The sequence below is a fragment of the Lithobates pipiens genome, unplaced genomic scaffold (assembly GCF_037356315.1).
Source record: "Lithobates pipiens isolate NorthernLeopardFrog02 unplaced genomic scaffold, aLitPip1_a1.2 Scaffold_18, whole genome shotgun sequence".
NCBI classification, from domain to species: Eukaryota; Metazoa; Chordata; class Amphibia; order Anura; family Ranidae; genus Lithobates; species Lithobates pipiens.
The window spans coordinates 585,785,217-585,805,096 of record NW_027507758.1 but is presented as its reverse complement, the minus strand read 5'-3'; the positions used below and the strand labels follow the sequence as shown (position 1 = coordinate 585,805,096).

At 44.6% G+C, this 19,880-nt stretch overlaps 1 protein-coding gene across 1 annotated transcript in view; it reads right to left on the bottom strand.

Moving 5' to 3' along the window:
- GAREM2 (GRB2 associated regulator of MAPK1 subtype 2) overlaps positions 1-19,880 on the bottom strand; it is a 195,887-nt gene that overhangs the window by 98,927 nt on the left and 77,080 nt on the right. Inside the window, exon 2 of the mRNA XM_077489140.1 lies at positions 9,487-9,627. Coding sequence (XP_077345266.1) covers positions 9,487-9,627 — 141 coding nt within the window. The remainder of the gene's footprint in view (positions 1-9,486; positions 9,628-19,880) is intronic.

Sequence of the window (19,880 nt, the reverse complement as noted above, 5' to 3'; positions counted from 1 at the left end):
AGGGAGGCGGCAGGAGTGGTATGTGAGGGAACCGATTTCCTCCATTTCCCTCCTGCAGCCGCTGAAAGTCTACGGGAGGGAGAGGAGGAGAATCTGGCATTTGGCGGCTTTATGATGGAGGGATCGGTTCCTCTACATGCCACGCCCCCTCCTCCCTCCTATCCAAGCATTGCATGGATAGGGGCAGTGAGTGGGAGGGTTCCTGCATATTTATAAGTAGTGTCTGGGTGGGACTAACCCATAAAATGGGCATGATTATCAGTCCCCTAATATTTAGATTCTGCATCCACCAGATCTAAAGCTGGCCATAGATGAGTCGACTGGTTCAGTAGGGACTGGCTGAGATTCTAGTCAATTATGGGCAGGCTGAATGTACCCAAGTTGATTGATGGAACCAACCAGCATGTTAGATTTTTGGCATGCAATTATTGCCAGTGGCTAAAGCCGCTACCAATAAGCAGAGTTTTCTCCCACCATGGACGGCCCTCCTCTGTCAGGAGAACACAATAGCCCTGCAGGGGGGACTCCCCCATCAATACTCATTGTGTTGATAGGAGAATCAAGCAATTTCCTTTCCTGCAACCTATGGTTTCAGGAAACCCGTGATTGCAGGAAAGAAAATCGCACCAACTATGGCCTGCCTAAGGACTGGTAAGCTACAATATAATACAATTTTTTTTTAGGTTTAGATAAGCTTTACAAGAAAGTACAAAGAACCTAATCCTTTATTGTATAAACTGCTAGACCCTTCAATACACTATGTAATGGAGTTAAACAAAATCAGACATTTTTTAGGTCCAATAGTAAATTTTGGTAGTGTACTAGAGTCATATAATAAATTTCTTCTGTGTTATATCATAAAAAAATATGAAAAAATATATATGCCCTTTATAAAGGGCATACTAGATAACTAGAGGGTGAAGTAAGATGGCGACTGCGACTGAGTAGGAAGTCGGCCATTTTTGGCATTACTGAGCGTGTACAAATATGCCGATTTTTATACTTGTGGTCGGAAGGAAAAAACAGGAAGTGAGGTAAAAACAGAGGGAGAAGAAATGACCAAACAGGGTGTAGTGGGAGGTGTAATGAGTAGGAGGAGGGAAGTGCAATATATAAGTGAGCCAGTCACTGCCACCAGGTTCTGAAGACGACCAGTGGGAGGGACGAAACGCATCAAGCGGGGACGATTAGTGATGTAATTTACTGTAAAGGGAACGTGCGCTGAGGCAGCGATCCAGCCCCATGATATATGCTTGTGTTGCTACAACTTTTGTGAGTGTTATTGCTTTTAAAGTTTTTTTTAAATAAAACCAAACAGTACTAAGCTTGATCTTTATGCCATGAACACACTGCATCACTGAGGACCATAGAATCGGAGGAGTGGAACATACAATCCATCTAAAATCGCACCAGGACACTAATATGCCACCCTGACTCCTATGACGCCTACACACGACTGGACTTTCCGGCAGACTAGGTCAGATGGAATTATTCAGTCGGATAGTCCGATCATGTGTGGGATAGTCTGATCGCTTTTCTTTAAAAAAATCAGACGGACCTAGAAATAGAACATGTTTCAAATCTGTCTCAATTCCTATCGGAAAAAACGTTCGTCTATATGCTAGTCAGACGGACCAAATAAGACGCAAGGGCAGCTATTGGCTACTTGCTATTGAACTTCCTTTTCTAGTCTTGTCTTACGTCATCACATTCAAAACGAACGGACATTCGAACGGACTTTAGTCCGCTCGCGCGTGGGCAAGTCCGTTCCTTCGGAAGTCCATCGTAACTCTGTCGAAAGTCCGTCGGGAAGACAGTCGGACCTTTTCTGCCAGAAAGTCCGGTGGTGTGTACGCGGCATTACTATCAGTGACCTGGGAGCACGGCACCGTGGATTCTCACTTGGTGGATTCATCTGCACTAGCACTTTCCACTTATGGACCATTTTCTTACCTGCAAGGCAAAGGCATATTGTGCTAGTATGCATCACATACTAGCACATTATTTCAAAACTTACCTGAAATTGAAGCCTTCCAGCAATACGATGTCATCGCTGGAGACAGCATCCATCTTCACCTGGTCTTCCTTCCAGGTTTGTGGACTCCGGCTCTGTGACTGGCCAGAGCCACGATGACGTCTCTCCCGTGCATGCAAGTGGGAGCCGCCGGTGACGGCACAACATGGACGGCTGTTCCTTCAAAGCACATGCGCCAGTGATGTCACTGGCTGCATGTATAGTAAAAATCTCCTAAATGATGCACGTTTAGGAGATGTTTACACTACCTATAGGTGAGCCTTATTATAGGCTTACCTATAGGTAAAACGTAAAGATGAAAGTTTACTTCCTCTTTAAGATTGTTGCACTGGCACTTTATTCACATTAGTTACTGCATGTGTAGCCATTTATGAGTTAAATTATTGAGTTTATTCATTATTTATTGGTAAGAACACAGTTTATTGAATACTAGTGTAGGAGCAGTGCTTGGTTTTCTTTTGACATAGATGTCTGAGGTCCAGCCTTTGTGGCTACCTCCATGGACACAGTGGAGAAAAAGATGCAAAGGAAGTGTGTTACTGGCAGGATCACCAGGGGAAGAAAAAAAGCCTGAAAAAAGAAAACAAATGCAGCCACCACCTCTAAGAACTAGTAAGCTGAAATGTCTTACATTCATGTTTTTAGGTTTAAACCTTTACTTTGAAGGACGCATCTAGCCCCATACAAGATGGAGTCACTGTGGAGCTGGGCAGGGTGGTATCCCCAGCAGAGCATCCTGGAATTTATTGCACAGATCCCGTCTTCAACAGGAAGTGCTCCCAGAGCGAGCGATAACGAGCAGTAATATCATTTTTATTATGTCACAGCTGGAAGGTCTAATTATTGAAGGCGTGCTCTCTGGCTGCCAGAGAAAGGTTGTAATTAATATGTCACAGAGAGCTGGAGGTTCCTGGAGCAGACAAAGCTTTTGTCACTGTGTGGTTTTCCCATCCAATGAATCAGAAGACAAAAAGAGCTGAACACACTGATCATGATCCACCGTCTCAGCTATTAATGTCAGCCTAGCTAGCGGCAAGGTCATATGAGAGTCACCGGTGAGAAGCCTAGGCTCCGGAAAAAGCAAGATAGGTTCAGGAGGACCCAAAATGATATGTATTGTGGACCAGGAAGAAGAGCTAACATCCAGAGCCCAAGGTTCCAAAATAAACACTCCTGTCCAAGAGACATTTTTTTTTTTTTTTTAATCTTTGCACGCATATGCAAAAAATAATTTTAGGCCCCTTTCAGTAATGATCCGCCCCGTGATGATCCGCTCGCTCAGCGGGGATCGCTCCGTTGTCCCCTGCTGAGCCGGCGGCGGACACTGTGCAGAGACCGCCCTGTCAGCTCTCCGCTCTCCTCTATGGGGGATCGGATGAGCACAGACCGTCTGTCCGTGTTCATCCGATCCGCTCTGCAGACGGATAGAAAAATAGGATTTTCCTCTGTCTGCAGAATCGGACCATAGCGGAGGTGGACGATATTGTTCATCCGCAGACACCCGCTATCCCATAGGGATGAATGTATGCCCGTATTTCATCCGCAAACGGATGGATGAAATACGGACATACCATCCGCATGTGTGAAAGGGACCTTAGGCCTGAAGAATTAAAACCCCCAAAACATTCTGAAAGCAGACACCCTGGAGAATAAAATAGCCATAGTTCCATAGTGCATGCAGGCTTCATTCATAAATACTGATCTGTGCAGGTGTAGGTGTTTGATAAAGGTGTTCTATGCTGTCCTTTATGAGCATAATCCTGTAACAAGAATGCTGACAGTGGCTTCTGCACGAATTAAGCCTGAAAGCAGTGCTTGCAGGCTCCATTCATAAATACTGATCTGTGGAGGTGTTTGATAAAGATGTTATATGACAGTGATGGCGAACCTTGACACCCCAGATGTTTTGGGACTACATTTCCCATGATGCTTATGCACTCTGTGGTGTACTAGAGCACCATGGGAAATGTAGTTCCAAAACATCTGGGGTGCCAAGGTTCACCATCACTGTTATATGATGTCCCTTATGGGAATAATCCTATAAGATGATGATCCTTGCACACAAGATAAAACCAACATTCTTGAAGCAAAACAATTTGATCAAATTTCTACTAGGGTATAGACAACTTTAACGAGTACATAAGCCATACCAATGAAATTCTCGAATTTGCTAAATTCAAGATGTTTTGTTTTTATCCATTCGATAAGTGCAAAAAAGTGATCTCTGTTCCAAGAATGCTGACAGTGGCTTCTGCATGAATGAAGCCTGCAAGCAGTGCTTTACAGACTTCATTCATAAATAGTGATCTGTGCTGGTGCTTGATAAAGATGTTATATGATGTCCTTTATGAGGATGATCCTGTAACATGAATAGTTTAATCAAAGAATGTATTACCAGACTTCCTGTAAACATGCAGACATGACTATAACAGCAATTTCACAATTTCTCTCGCCTCCAGTGTTAAATCACAAACTGCTCTGTCATCATAAAATAAATTACTAGTCTGCAACAAAATATAACCCTTTGGCCATATAGCTGCCAGGTCCGTACGACAATGGAGTTTCACACACAATCCGATGGCTGAAGCCAGGATTGTGTGTAAAATTGTCAAGAAGACTCCTGCCTGTCAGGTGGAAGCATTCAGGTGGCTGGGCTGCCCCCCCCCCCCCCCCCGATTGCTTCCACACACCCAGGAGGGCTGGGGCAATGGCTCCCTGCCATGAATCCGGGCTTCGCTTTCCCATCTGCAGGCCTGGGGCCTGGAATTCTGGCAGGTGGAGGGGAAGTAGGAGAGCATCCGCTCTCCTCCCCTTGTTGATCGTGACCAGGAAAGGGACATGTATGACGTCACTTCCGGGTCACCCTGTCACTTTCCCCGGCTAGCATAGCTGCAAAGGAATATATTGCAATGCTATCTGCATTGCAATACATTTAGTGGAGGCCAGAGCAGACATGCATGGTCTTTTAGACCTAAAAGACCCTGCATGTCTCCTTAAAGAGAACCTGTCACCAAAATATCATCACATGTTACATGCAGTGCATCCAGGAAAGTATTCACAGCACTTCACTCTTTCCACATTTTGTTATGTTACAGTCTTATTCTAAAATGGAATAAATTCATTATTTTCCTCAAAATCCTACCAACAATACCCCATAATGACAATGTGAAAAAAGTTTGTTTGAAACCTTTGCAAATTTATTAAAAATAAAAAACAAAAAAAATCCCATGTACATAAGTATTCACAGCCTTTGCTCAGTACTTTGTTGAAGCCCCTTTGGCACCCATTACAGCCTCAAGTCTTTTTGAGTATGATGCTACAAGCTTGGCACACCTATTTTTGGGCAGTTTCTCCCATTCTTCTTGGCAGGACCTCTTAAGCTCCATCAGGTTGGATGGGGAGTGTCGGTGCACAGCCATTTTCACATCTCTCCAGAGATGTTCTATCGGGTTCAAGTCTGGGCTCTGGCTGGGCCACTCAACGACACTTTCAGAGTTGTCCTGTAGCCACCCCTGTGTTATCTTGGCTGTCTGCTTAGGGTTTTTGTTCTGTTTGAAGATGAACTTTCGCCCCAGTCTGAAGTCCAGAGTACTCTGGAGCAGGTTTTCATCAAGGATGTCTCTGTACATTGCTGCATTCATCTTTCCCTCATCCCTGACTAGTCTCCCAGTTCCTGCCACTGAAAAACATCCCCACAACATGATGCTGCCACCACCATTCTTCATGGCCATCTTTAATATTGATTGGACCCTGGGCAAACATTTTCTTGCCCCCCCCCCCCCCATACAATTTTGCTATCAGCCTGCTCAGAGACATACAATATAGCAGCTAGACTTAATATCAGTTTACTTCATCAGATCAGGCAGCGATTGCGATTAGTTGCCAGAGGTTACAGTGTATCATTACCGCTTACTGACTTGTTGATTGGTTGCTAGAGATTACTGTGCAGTAATACTGCTCACTGATTGGTTTCTAGAGGTTACAGCACATCATCTCCTCACTGCAGGGGGCAAGATATAAATATGAATGTCGCCTTTATTTACATATCTATGCTGTTGGATGCGACTATTTACATATGAATGCTGCTTCTATTTACATATGAATACCGGTTATTTGCATGTAAACACAGGCTCTGCAGGTGAGTCATTTGTACACAACAATAGGGCGGAGCTGGGGAGCATTAGTAGCAGCACTCCACACTGAGATATCAGGACACAGCAAGGGACTAAAACTTCAAGGGACAAGGGAATTTAAACTGGGATAGTTGGCAAGTATGAGGTCTGGCCCCACAACAATGACAGGGCCCAGGGAAACTGCCCCTTTAACCCTGCCTTAAAGACGGCCCTGCCATGCTTCACTGTAGGGATGATACTGGCCAGGGGATAAGCGGTGCCTGGTTTCCTCCAGACATGACGCTTGCCATTCAGGCCAAAGAGTTCAATCTTTGTTTCATCAGACCTGAGAATTTTTTTTCTCATATTCTGAGAGTCCTTCAGTTGCCTTTTGGCAAACTCCAGACGAGCTGCCATGTGCCTTTTACTGAGGAGTGTCTTCCGTCTGGCCACTCTACCATACAAGCCTGATTGGTGGAGTGCTGCAGAGATGGTTGTTCTTCTGGAAGGTTCTCCTCTCTGCACATAGAAACACTGGAGCTCTGTCAGAGTGGCCATCTGGTTCTTGGTCACCTCCCTGACTAAGGCCCTTCTCCCTCGATTGCTCAGTTTGGCCAGGCGGTCCGCTCTAGGAAGAGTCCTGGTGGTTCCAAGCTTTTTCAATTTACGGATGATGGAGACCATTTTGCTCATTTGGGACCTTCAATGCTGCAGAAATTTTTCTGTACCCTTCCCCAGATCTGTGCCTCCATACAATCCTGCCTCAGAGGTCTACGGTCAAATCCATGGACTTCATGGCTTGTGCTCTGACATGCACTGTTAACTGTGGGACCTTAATATAGACAGGTGTGTGCCTTTTCCAAATCATGTCCAATCAACTGAATTTACCACAGGTGGACGCCAATCAAGTTGTAGAAACATCTCATGGACGATCGGTGGAAAAATAATGCACCCAAGCTTAATTTTGAGTGTCATTGCAAGTGCAAGCTTGTAGCATCATACTCAAAAAGACATTAGGCTGTAATTGGTGGCAAAGGTGCTGCAATAAAGTTTTGAGCAAAGGTTGTGAATACCTAATCTACATGGGATTTTTTAATTTTTTTTCATAAACTTGCAAGGATTTCAAACAAACTTCTTTTTCACGTTGTCATTATGGGGTATTGTTTGTAGAATTCTGAGGAAAGTAATGAATTTAGTCCATTTTGGAATAAGGCTGTAACATAACACAATGTGGAAAAAGTGAAGCGATGTGAATACTTTCCGGATGCACTGTATCGCCGTGCACGCCCAAGGCGAGGGCAATAATTCTAGCACAAGACCTCCTGTGTAACACTAAACTATAGGCGGCTTTTGAAGCATTGCCTATAGAAAATACAGTATAAGGTACTGACGTTTGTCGGCTATAGGCGGCTTTTGAAGCATTGCCTATAGAAAATACAGTATAAGGTACTGACGTTTGTCGCTATTTCACGGGCACACACAAATTTAAGGTTTTGCATGTTGGGTATCTGTTTATTCGGTGCAATCTCGTCTTTTATATTTTACCAACAATTTGGGTAAATTATTGCACTTGTTTGCCCTAATGTTCACTTTAGTGCGTTTTTTACCGAAATATTGCATTTCCTAGACCTTTGCGGTAATATCAAGAGACATCAAAAATTGGAACTACCGCTATTTTATTCTCTAGGGCAGTGATGGTGAACCTTGGCACCCCAGATGTTTTGGAACTACATTTCCCATGATGCTCAACTACACTGCAGAGTGCATGAGAATCATGGGAAATGCAGTTCCAAAACATTTGGGGTGCCAAGGTTCACCATCACTGGCCTAGGGTGTCTGATTTCCGATAATATATAATGTTTGGGGTTTTGTGTAATCTTCAGGCCTAAAATGATTTTTAATCGTGTGTAAAAAAAAATGCAAAAATGGTTCTGGCAGCAAAAAGGTTAAAGTATAACTCCAGCAATTTTTTTAAAAAATTTTCATTTTGGATCGAGTTTGGAACAAATACATCCTCCATACATTTTTTTTTTCTGTCTGTATATTGGTGGAGATTTCCAGAATTGTCATTGCAACAGGAAGTAAGGGAAATCTCCCAACTGGGGCCACAGAGAGCAGTAAAACCGCACAGAGCCTGTAAACCTCCCGCCGCAAGATCACTTTTATCAGTGGCGGGAGAGGGGGCCCCCCTCCCGCCGTGCTCCGGTGCCCTCCGGCGCTTACTGGAGCTGTTGGCAGCTGTAAAGTCGATCTGATCCTGTCACTAGCTGGGTATGGAGATGTGTGAGGGGAAGATGGCCCCTACCAATCTCCATACCATTGCAAGGCAGAAGCGACATCAAAATGTCACTTCCACCCATAGCTCTTAAAGAGCCTTTTTTTTTTTTTTAAATGACAATTTTTTTTATTATTATTGTATTTTAGTGTAAATATGAGATTTGAGGACTTTTTGAACCCAGATCTCATATCTAAGAGGACCTGTCATGCTTTTTTTCTATTACAAGGGATGTTTACATTCCTTGTAATAGGAATAAAAGTGACACTTTTTTTTTTAAAGTACAGTGTAAAAATAAAAAATAAAAGGTAAAATAAATAAGGAAAAAAAATGTTTTTTTTTATTGCCCCCCACCCCACAAGCTCGCGCAGAAGCAATCGCATAATTGAGTAGTGCCCGCATATGCAAACGGTGTTCAAATCACACATGTGAGGTATCGCCACGATTGGTAGAGCGAGAGCAATAATTCTAGCCCTAGACCTCCTCTGTAACTCAAAATATGCAACCTGTAGACTTTTTTAAACGTCGCCTATGGAGATTTTTAAGGGCAACAGTTTGTTGCCATTCCACGAGCGGACGCAGTTTTGAAGAGTAACATATTGGGTATCAATTTACTCGACGTAACATTATCTTTCATATTATAAAAAAAAAAATTAGCGAACTTTACTGTTGTCTTATATTTTAAAATTCAAAAATGTGTATTTTTTCCCAAAAAAGTATGCTTGTAAGACCGCTGCGCAAATACGGTGTGACAGAAAGTATTGTAACGACCGCCATTTTATTCTCTAGGGTGTTAGAAAAAAAATAAGTAATTTTTTAGCAAAAAAAAAACCTGTTTTTAACTTGTAAACAACAAATCTCAAAAAGAGGCTCGGTCCTTAAGTGGTTAATATCTTATATAAAATAAGCAAGCATTATATGCATCTATAGGTATGTAATTGCTTTCATCTATATAAGAAAAGGAAATTAAACCTGCAAGCTGCCGAGTCGTGTAGGTATAAGGAACGGTATGTCTGTCAAGCTATAACTACTATTCAATTCCAGAAATCAGATCTTTGCTATACCTGGATACTGGAGTGGGATGTCTATCTTGGGCCCGATGACGTAGTGTCCCTCCTCGAGGCTGTGAGCCGTCACCGTTGTCCACTGTCGGCAGGAATGAATCAGGATGACGTCCTGGTCACTGACCCCCTCCACGTATTCCCCTGCAAGAGAGCATCAATCCATCAATCAATCAATCAGTCTCCTCTATATGTAACATGGGAAAAGAATGAGGACAATGAACCAATCGTTATCAAGGATTTATGGAATGCTTGGACAATAATGGTAAATTGCTCCTTTATTATCTTTACCAATAAAGCAGAGCTCTGGGAAAAGTAAAGGTTCTCCCTTGCCTTCGCCTGCACTCAAGGGTTAAATGCGGCAAGGGCTAAATGCCATCCTATCCTGAACCTTCTATGGCACCACTTCTCATTAGTAAAGCATTATAAAAACTTTTTCTCCAAAACCACAAAATATTGTGGTAGAGAAAATAAATTGTGACTTTAAAAGAGGACATATAACACACAATTAATAAAATATGACACACTTTATTATATGATTAAAATATTATATAAACCACAAGAAAAGAAATGTCAAATTTGATGCAGCAAATGCATGGTGATAATTTCAAAGTTGTATGGTGGATAAACGCATTTTGAAATTGAAGCATAAATACTGTGAAACGCGTCGATCCACCATACCGCTCTGAGATCAGGGCTGGTGCTACCACTAGGCAAACTGGGCAGCCGCCTCTGGCGCACTGCTGTCTAGGGTGCCTGGCCACTGGTGCTCCTACTCTCTTCTCTCTGCAGCAAGCAACTAAGTCTCAGCATCAGCAGGCAGCCGCCGCTCCATTCACACATAGTGTCAGAGGCGCAGCAGCGGCAGAGGACTGTGTCTGTGTCTCAACGCTCGAATGATTGGAAGCAAGCAAACATTCAATGATGGGCACTGGTAGGCTGCATTGATGGGCACTGGTAGGTTGCATTGATGGGCACTGGTAGGGTGCATTGATGGGCGCTGGTAGGCTGCATTGATGGGCACTGGTAGGTTGCATTGGTGGGCACTGGTAGGCTGCATTGATGGGCACTGGTAGGCTGCATTGATGGGCACTGGTAGGTTGCATTGATGGGCACTGGTAGGGTGCATTGATGGGTGCTGGTAGGCTGCATTTGATGGGCGCTGGTAGGCTGCATTGATGGGCACTGGTAGATTGCATTGATGGGCACTGGTAGGCTGCATTGATGGGCACTGGTAGGTTGCATTGATGGGCACTGGTAGGCTGCATTGATGGGCACTGGTAGGTTGCATTGATGGGCACTGGTAGGGTGCATTGATGGGTGCTGGTAGGCTGCATTTGATGGGCGCTGGTAGGCTGCATTGATGGGCACTGGTAGGTTGCATTGATGGGCACTGGTAGGCTGCATTGATGGGTGCTGGTAAGGCTGCATTGATGGGTGCTGGTAAGGCTGCATTGATGGGCGCTGATGGGCTGCATTTGATGGGCACTTCATTAAAAAGGTGGGGTATACATGGGCAGGGCAGAGGGGGTGGGGTCAGGGGTGGGGCCAAGGAAGGGGGCGTCAAAATAAGGTTTCACCTAGGGTATCAAAAATCCTTGCACCAGCCCTGTCTGAGATTATAACCTAAAAGAGCATGTAACCCTTCCAGTGCAGGCACAGCTCCACTGCAAGGAGGACTTTTCCCAGGAGCAAACAAAAATTGAAGAAAATTTCGAGGATGTTGGGTTATTTTTAGTGGAAGAGATGTAATTCTTTTTTTTTGTCAAAAACTATATCCTAGCAATTTCTTTTGTTTTGTATGTGTGTACAGTGTACGGGGCATGCATTATATATACTTCCTGCCCATTACTGGGATCTGTAAAATGCCAAGAATTAAGCCTGTTGCCAGCACAATGTACGGTAAAATCTTGGATTGCGAGTAACGCGGTTTGCAATACGAGCTGCTTTAAAAAAAAAAAATCCTGACTCGGTTTGCAAGCATTGTCTCGCAAGACAAGCAGGATTCCAGCCTCTGTGGTGTGCAGTACCGCATTTGGCCAAAGGCGCGGGGGCGCTGGTGACACTCGGAGCGGTTGCGTTCCCGAGTGCCTCCGAATGTCTCCAAGCGTCTTTGAGTGGTCTCCGAGCTATCCCTTGAGGGATAGTGCTGAATATGTCAGCACTGAAGGAGGGTAAGGGAGCCAATCTGCCATAATGTGCAAGAACAACCCTTGCCCACCCCTCGCAGGTGGCTGTTTAGTTCCACTTATGCTTCCCATACTGTAAGCTTCATGTAACGTCAGAGGGTGTTGGAGCTTACACACAATTGATGATGCCTTCTTCCTTCTTACATGACACTGTTAGTACCTGGTGATTGGCTGCTAGGACCAAGCCCTGCATCATGGGAAGGGATCACATGCTCCCTCTGGCATTTGCTGCAGATCCCATGGAGGAACAAACTGATGGTATTAGGTGGGCTGCATTCTTACCTATCTATTGGAATCATAGCTCCCAACTGTCCCAGATTTAGAGGGACAGTCCCTGTTTTTTAACAAAGTCCCTCTGTCCCTCTTTCCTCCTCCTCATGTGTCCCTCATGTTGGTCTGATCTATATAGTTGTATATAAAATGCACTATTTAACTTTCAAAAAGTGTTTCCCAGAGCTAAACCTGTCATCCAAATTCTAAAGTGCTGTATTTGTAAATTTATGAAGCCAGTATAAAGCAATAGTGGTGGTTAAAAGAAGCACTTGGGGGTTTAACTAAACATTTTTTTGTAGAATTCTCCTTTAAGGGGGCGTGACATGGGTGCCTACATACTTTTGCTAATAGGTGTCCCTCGTTCTCATCCCAAAAAGTTGGAAGGTATGGGAAACTTTATTAACCGCTTCCCGACCGCCTCACGCAGATATACTGCGGCAGAAGGGCACATACAGGCAGATTAACATACCTGTAGGCTGCCCTTTAAGAGGTGGCTTACGGGCCCGCCCACCAGGAGCTCCATGACCATGATCGTGGGTCCCGCAGACTTGATGTCTGTGGGGATACCCGCGATCCTCTCACGTTGAGGAAGAATGGGGAGATGCGAATGTAAACAAGCATTTCCCCGTTCTGCCTAATGACAATGTCACTGATCATCAGCGCTCCCTGTAATCGGGAGCGATGATCATTGTAGTGTCACACGGTTAGAATCACTCCCTAGGACACACTTAACCCCTACAGCACCGCCTAGTGGTTAAAGAGGAAGTAAACCCTGATGAGTTTACTTCCTCTTTTTTTCCCTGCAAAGGTAAAGCATAATGGACTACTATGCATCGCATAGTAGCTCATTATGTGTCACTTACCTGACACAGGAGCCAGCGAAGTCGCCGCTGTCCCCTGTAGTCCGCCGCATCCATCTTGCTGGTGGCGTCTCGCAGCTCCGACGAATCACAGCGGCGAAGCCGCAATGACGTCACTCCCGCGCATGCGCACGGGAGTCGCGTCTCGCAGCTCCGCCGCTGCCATTCGGTGAAGCCGCGATGACGTCACTCTGCATGCGCACGGGAGTCGACAAATTAGGCAAATCCATTCTTGGACTTGCCGCATTTAGTGCGCCTGCGCGCCGCTGTCTACGGTGCATGCGCCGTAGACAGCGGTGCCCATTTTCGGGCAAATATCTCCTAAACCATATAGGTTTAGGAGATATTGCTTGGACCTACAGGTAAGCCTTAATCTAGGCTTACCTGTAGGTCAAAGTGGTTTGAAAGGGTTTACTTCCTCTTTAACCCCTTCACTGCCAGTCACATTTTTACAGTAATCAATGCAATTTTTTAGCATTGATCGCTGTATTAATGCCAATGGTCCCAAAAATGTATCAAAATTGTCCGATGTGTCCGCCATAATGTCGCAGTCATAATAAAAATCGGTGATCGCCACCATTACTAGTAAAAAAAATATATTAATAAAAATGCCATAAAACTATCCCCTATTTTGTCTATAACTTTTGCGCAAACCAATCAATAAACGCTTATTGAAAACAGAAAATAGATCCCGTGCCTCCTAATTTCTAAACTAAATCACCTGTGCAGAATTCAGAGAGGTTGACAGGGGGCGCTAATTGGTCTAACAAACCTAAAAAAAATAAAAAAATAAAAATGCTTATTGTGATTTTTTTTTTATACCAAAAATATGTAGAAGAATAGGTATTGGTATTGGTAACTGAGGAAAAAAAATTTATATATTTTTTGGAGATATTTATTATAGCAAAAAGTAAACAATAATGTTTTTTTTTTCTAAATTGACACTTTTTTTGTTTATAGTGCAAAAAATAAAAAAACGCAGAGGTGATCAAATACCACCAGAAGAAAGCTCTATTTGTGGGAAAAAAAAGGACGTTGATTTTGTTTGGGATGCCACGTCGCGCGACTGCGCAATTCTCAGTTAAAGCGACGCAGTGCCGAATCGCAAAAAGTGCTCTGGTCAGGAAGGGGGTAAATTCTTCCGGGGCTGAAGTGGTTAAATTTTGTTGTTTTAAACTTTTTTTTTTTTACATCATGCCTGGCATCTTCAGGAGGGGAGGAGAGGCTTTCTCTGCTAAGCACACCCTCCTGCAAGCATGCCTGAGCTAAGGGCAGATGGAAGTAAACCATGAATCATCAATCAATCAATCTATTATCTGTATGTAAAAAAAAAAAATGCCATTCTTTTTAAAGGAATAATAATCTTCTTTTCCCCTCTAATTAATTAAATCATCCATGTACTCCAATTTGGTTGTCAAAAAAGAACCTCAATAAAGTCGAAATATTCAACCAGTATTGTTTTTTGGGTATCTGTACGGAATTGAATACATTAATAATTGTGTCATTGGGTGGGGGTGGTTGTGTATAATTGTGGATGAGCCTGTGTAGGCACAAACTGCAGATTGGTTATTGCTTTATCTCACCATACATGGTTTAGTAACTTGAAGGGACAGTCCATCCAGAATGGATAGGTAGCACTTACCCCTTAAGAGCCTATTTGGGCCTATTTCTCCCAGTCACAGCATGCACAGCCATTTTCAGCATTTATCCTTTTGCCCAAGACTCAGTCTGGAGTTTTATTTTAGGGTTTCTATTGTGAATAGGAACTTGGATAGTCATGGGGAGTATGGGATACCCCAAATCTGCTAGGCTTCTGGCTGTTCTGTACAAAATACTGGCTGGATTGCGCAACCTCAGGCTGTGCTGTCAACTCCTGGCCGGTCTTGTACAACTCCTGGCCGGTCTTGTACAACTCCTGGCCGGTCTTGTACAACTCTTGGCCGGTCTTGTACAACTCTTGGCCGGTCTTGTACAACTCTTGGCCGGTCTTGTACAACTCCTGGCCGGTCTTGTACAACTCCTGGCCGGTCTTGTACAACTCTTGGCCGGTCTTGTACAACTCTTGGCCGGTCTTGTACAACTCCTGGCCCGTCTTGTACAACTCCTGGCCCGTCTTGTACAACTCCGGGCTGCGTCTCCTCTAGAAGGCTAGACCCTGGAACTCTGCTGGCTGCCAGGTCTCAGAATATTTATGGGCGCTCCATCAACCGTCTGGACACACCTCCCCGGGGATTGGCTGTAGTGCCATAAATATTCAGACTGCCTGTTCTGCTCTCCCTCCCACTATACTTCCAGGGGTAGCAGAACAGCAGCATGTAAGACACTAAAAAACCCTAAATAATCAACCCCTGCTCCAGTGTTAACAGAGGCGCTAACTAAATTTGCCTAGCAGCCTATTTCTCTCTCAGATTCTGGAAATCTTTCCCCACCATGAGTGTGTGCAGGGATCTCAAAGCAAAGCTGTATCTTGTAAACACAGAACGTTTCTGTGTGTAAAAGTGGGAGCGGGAGCAGAGGGTAAGAACCAGAGGTGGCGGAATGCAGTCCCGTCATCTTCAGGCTGCAAAACTGTGTGTGAGGGCCACATGACAAGGCCTGGTGGGCTGGATTCAGCCCACAGGCCTTGTGTTTGACATATGTGTCTTAGACTGAGCCTGTGTTGTCGTTGCGGTTGAAACTGGGTCTGTGAAGGCCTCTTGAGCCCCCTCCCTAGGAAAAGAGAGCCTTGACTGATGGGGTCAGGGCCAGGTACCGGACAAGGGAAACGATTGGTTGAAACATGGGGGGTGGGATGGGCCTGAGCTCAGGGAACGTGTGCCCCAGGGAATTCTGAGTCTTTCGGAAGAGTCGGATGGAAAAGCTGTCCACCCTCCCGCCCCCTTTTTCCTATGTTTGGTATGTCACAACTTGCTGTGGTTTCTTGACCTTCCCAGCATTAAATTTACTGTAATGGGCTATGCCCTTGATGAAAAATTGGAAGTAGGCTGTCTGTCCAGCACGTATGGTAAGGACAGGTCCCGCTTTCCCCTTTTGGAATTGAGTACTCACACTACGACTGTGACTGGCACACGTAACTATTAATATGTTACATAGTTAGTAAGGTTGAATAAAGACACCAGTCCAACCTAAGTGAGTGTCTACAATTGTTCCTATCCCCATACATTGCACACTCACATCAGTCCCTGCCCTCAAGGAGCCCACAATCCAAGGTCCTGTTCATATACTAGGGCCAATTTACCTACCTGCATGTCTTTGGAGTGTGGAAGGAAACCAGAGTACCTGGAGAAAACCCACGCAGGCACAGGGAGAACATGAAAACTCCAGGCAGGTAGTGTCGTGGTTGGGATTTGAACCAGTGACGCTTTTTACTGCTAGGTGAGAGTGCTAACCACTACACCACTGTGCCGCCCATAAACATGTTCACATGTTATGTGTTGGAATTTAATAAAGCTGTGGCCTTGCCCTTTCCAACCTAATGGTTGTAAGTGTCTTATTTAATGGGGTAAAAGGCAAAGTTGGTGGGGGATTTGATCCCATTGTGTTACGTTAATTGGGACCTAAGCCCATTGCGCCTCAGCAGTCATGGCAGGCAGCCTCTGTACTTGGAAGGGAGACCTTGGCATGTTCTCAGCGGCTCCCTTGGGGGTGAGCGCTACAGACGGATAGTGAGTGCCCTTACAGGTATGTGTTTTGGCTAACTATGGGGAAGGAATAGGAGGTGGCCCATTATGAAGACCATGGCCAGTGCCTGATGAAATACCAAACATGGTGCTTACCATGGAGATTAACTAGTAGGCACTGCCACCCACTCCATATACACTTTGGCTTTGCTAAATATTGTGATCTATCTATAAAATCTGCAAAAATTAAAAAAAAACCTTCTCCAAGTAAAACTTTCTTGTAGTGCCCAGTGAGAATCTTTTTTTTCCCAATATTAGTGGTAGTAAAGTGATTGGTCACTTTAATGGACATCTTTCTTTCCTGCCACAGGCATTAAGAAGACGAGCTGTCAGGCTCGGGAGATCATCAGTGAGATATAGAGAACATGCAGATACTTGTGATGTTCCCATCAGATCTGGCAGTACAGATAACTTCCTGAGCTCAATTATACTCAGACTGATGTCTGTAGAAAGCAGACTCTGAACAAGACCTTCTCTCTCATTAAAAGACACAATGAACTGCAGAATATAGATAGAAGCTCCTAGTCAGATATAAGATAGGCAAGATATATGATAAGTCAAAGTTTGCAAGAGCCACACCTAAAAGATCTGGAAGCATGTTATTTTCAAATTTGTCCTTTATTTTGTTAAAAAAAAAAAATTGGAACTTCGGCTTTAAAGCGGGGTTCCAACATAAAAAAAAAGTTAAAAGTCAGCAGCTACAAATACTGCAGCTGCTGACTTTTAATATTCAGACACTCACCTGTCCCAGGGTCCAGCGATGCGGGGCGATCAAAGCCCCGCTCCTCTCCCCCTCCTCTCTGCGGTGCCAGCATTGTAACTGTGGGTGGCACATACTGCGCATGCGTGAGCGGCACCACGCAATCATCTGGGACCTGTCATGTGTCACAGATGATTGACAAGAGGGAGGGGGCAGAGCTGAGCCCTTCCTGCGCCGAGGGAAAGTGACATCAAGAGCCCAGGCCCTGAAGGAGGCAGACTACGAGGGACCCCCTAGCAACAGGCATTTAGAGGTAAGTAAAAAAAAAAATGTTTCCAAATGTTTTTTTTTGGGGGGGGGGGGGAACAGGTAACCTGTTTTTACAGGCACCCAGCTCCACTTCTGCTCCTGGCGCCGCGGTGCCAGAAGGAAGATCCCCCTCTCCCTTCTCTCTCCCTGCAATCTTCTGGGACACATCACAAGTCCTAGAAGATTACCCGGCCATTCACAGCACCCAGTCCGGGTTGCAATTGCCCAGTGTGTGCCCGGCTGTGAAGTCACGGCTGATCATCCACAGTTAGAATGCCGGCGCCACGGAGAGGAGGGAGAGAGGAATGGGGCTTCATTGTTCGCCGCACAGTCACAGTCTCACTATAAGTTGACGATCACTGGCATTAGTAGGATAAAAAAAAGCAAAATAAGGGTCAGTGACAATCTGCAGCTTCACCAGTGACCATCAATGAGATCTGATCAGTGCCCATCTTCAGCCTCACCATTGCCCATCAATGTAGCCTGATCAGTGCTTATCTGCAGCACTACCATTGCCCATTAATGCGCCTGATCAGTGCCCATCTGCAGCCTCACCATTGTCTATCAATGTAGCCTGATCAGTGCCCATCTGCAGCATTACCATTGCCCATCAATGCACCTTATCAGTGCACGGAGATTAGAGACATTGAGTTACACAGAATGAGGATCATCCGTTTACTCGGCAGCCACTGTAATACGAAGTCCCACCTTCTGGACTGGCTCCTATGATAGACAGAACACTGGTCCAATGCCGGGACATGGCTTAAATTTATAAACAACTTTTCTTCTTTATTTTATTGGATATGCTTTATAGCAGCAAGTAAACAATATTGTTGGTTTGTTTGTTTTTTTCAACATTTTTGGTAATTTTTTTGTTTATATTATAAAAAAAAAAAATAGAAAACCCAGTGGGGATCAAATATCACCATAAGAAAGCACTATTTGTGTGAAAAAAATTATATAAATTTCATGTTGCATGACCATGCAATTACCAGTTAAAGTAGCACAGTGCTAAATAGCAAAAAAAAGTTAGGCCATGGAGGGGGTAAAACCTTCCAGAGCTGAAGTGGTTAAACTTTTCCAAGAAAGAACGTTATTTTTATTGCAGAAGATATATACCATCTCTTTTTTCCAGTAAAGGATTCTTACTGCTTCACAAACTTCTGTACCCTTGTAGTGGGTATAGTGTTGCATTTATGCCCCTTCTGGGTTGTGGTGCAATTTGTTGGATGGCCACTTTTTGTCCCCACTGCTCTGGGACTATCTTGGGGGGAGTCAGGGTAAATAAAGAGGGATGTACTTGGGTTGTAGAAGGAGAAGTTAGTGTCCAGTGGTGTGAAGTGAGGACAGCTGCTTACCTAGTGGGATAGTGGGGCTGCTTTGGAAATGTGTAATGGCCTACTATATGGTGCCCTCTTGGGGGCAAGCTGGCAACAGTAGGGCTGAGCCAAGAAAGCTGAGGAGCTGTAGTAAAACAGGACCGATTTACAAGATTCCCTTTTTTGGGCTGTGGTTTGAGAGCACGAAAGCCAGGACAAGATAAGGAAAAGCAAATTACTCCAAAAATTGCTAAAAACAAACAATATGCTCTGAAGTCCTCAATTAAAGTAAACTATCTAACAAATGAAAATCGGACCAAGTCTTCTTTCATTCCTTTGGATACTTGGATTAGCCGATTCCTGGGCAGTAGCAACTTTATGACTGATTCCAGTTGAGAAGTGGGTAGTGACCTAGTTTAGGAGAGTCAACCTGTCTAGCAGTGGCAAAAAAAATTGGCCTATGGTGCCATGTGCTAGTAACCTGGGACTCCCATGTCACATGGGCCTAGGTGTTCAGCAGGAATCTTCTGTAGACTAGAAATGGAACTATCAGAAGCAGACACACCTCGTGTGTATTGGTCTTTTACCAGTGTCACATACCTGACTGTGGAGCCCGAGATGATGAGGGTGGCCGCTTTCACAATTCCTGTCCAAGTTTCCCTAATAGTGGAGACAGGGACTGCTAGGGCAGTGGAAGGGTACAGGTGCCTGGAAGCTGTAGGAGTAAGCTGTAGCTCAGAGTCACAGGAGTCCTTCCAGTGGTGGTGTGAAGTGTGGTTACAAGCCTTGTTCAGTGGGAGCCAGACAGACAGGTGCAGAATCAGGATCAAGGTAGAGGACAGGCAGAAGTTGATGGCTTCAGTGCTGGCAGTGGGGTACCAAATCAAGAAGCAGAGACGTAGTCATAAATCCAAGCCAGGCCAGTAGCATAACAGAAAAGCAGATATAGCAGGCAGGGGTGATCCAAGAGAGGTGTCAGACGTAGCTGGGTCAGGGACAAGGTTAGCAGACATGGACTAGAATCAGGAACACAAGAACCAAATCTGAAGACCATACAGCACTGAAGC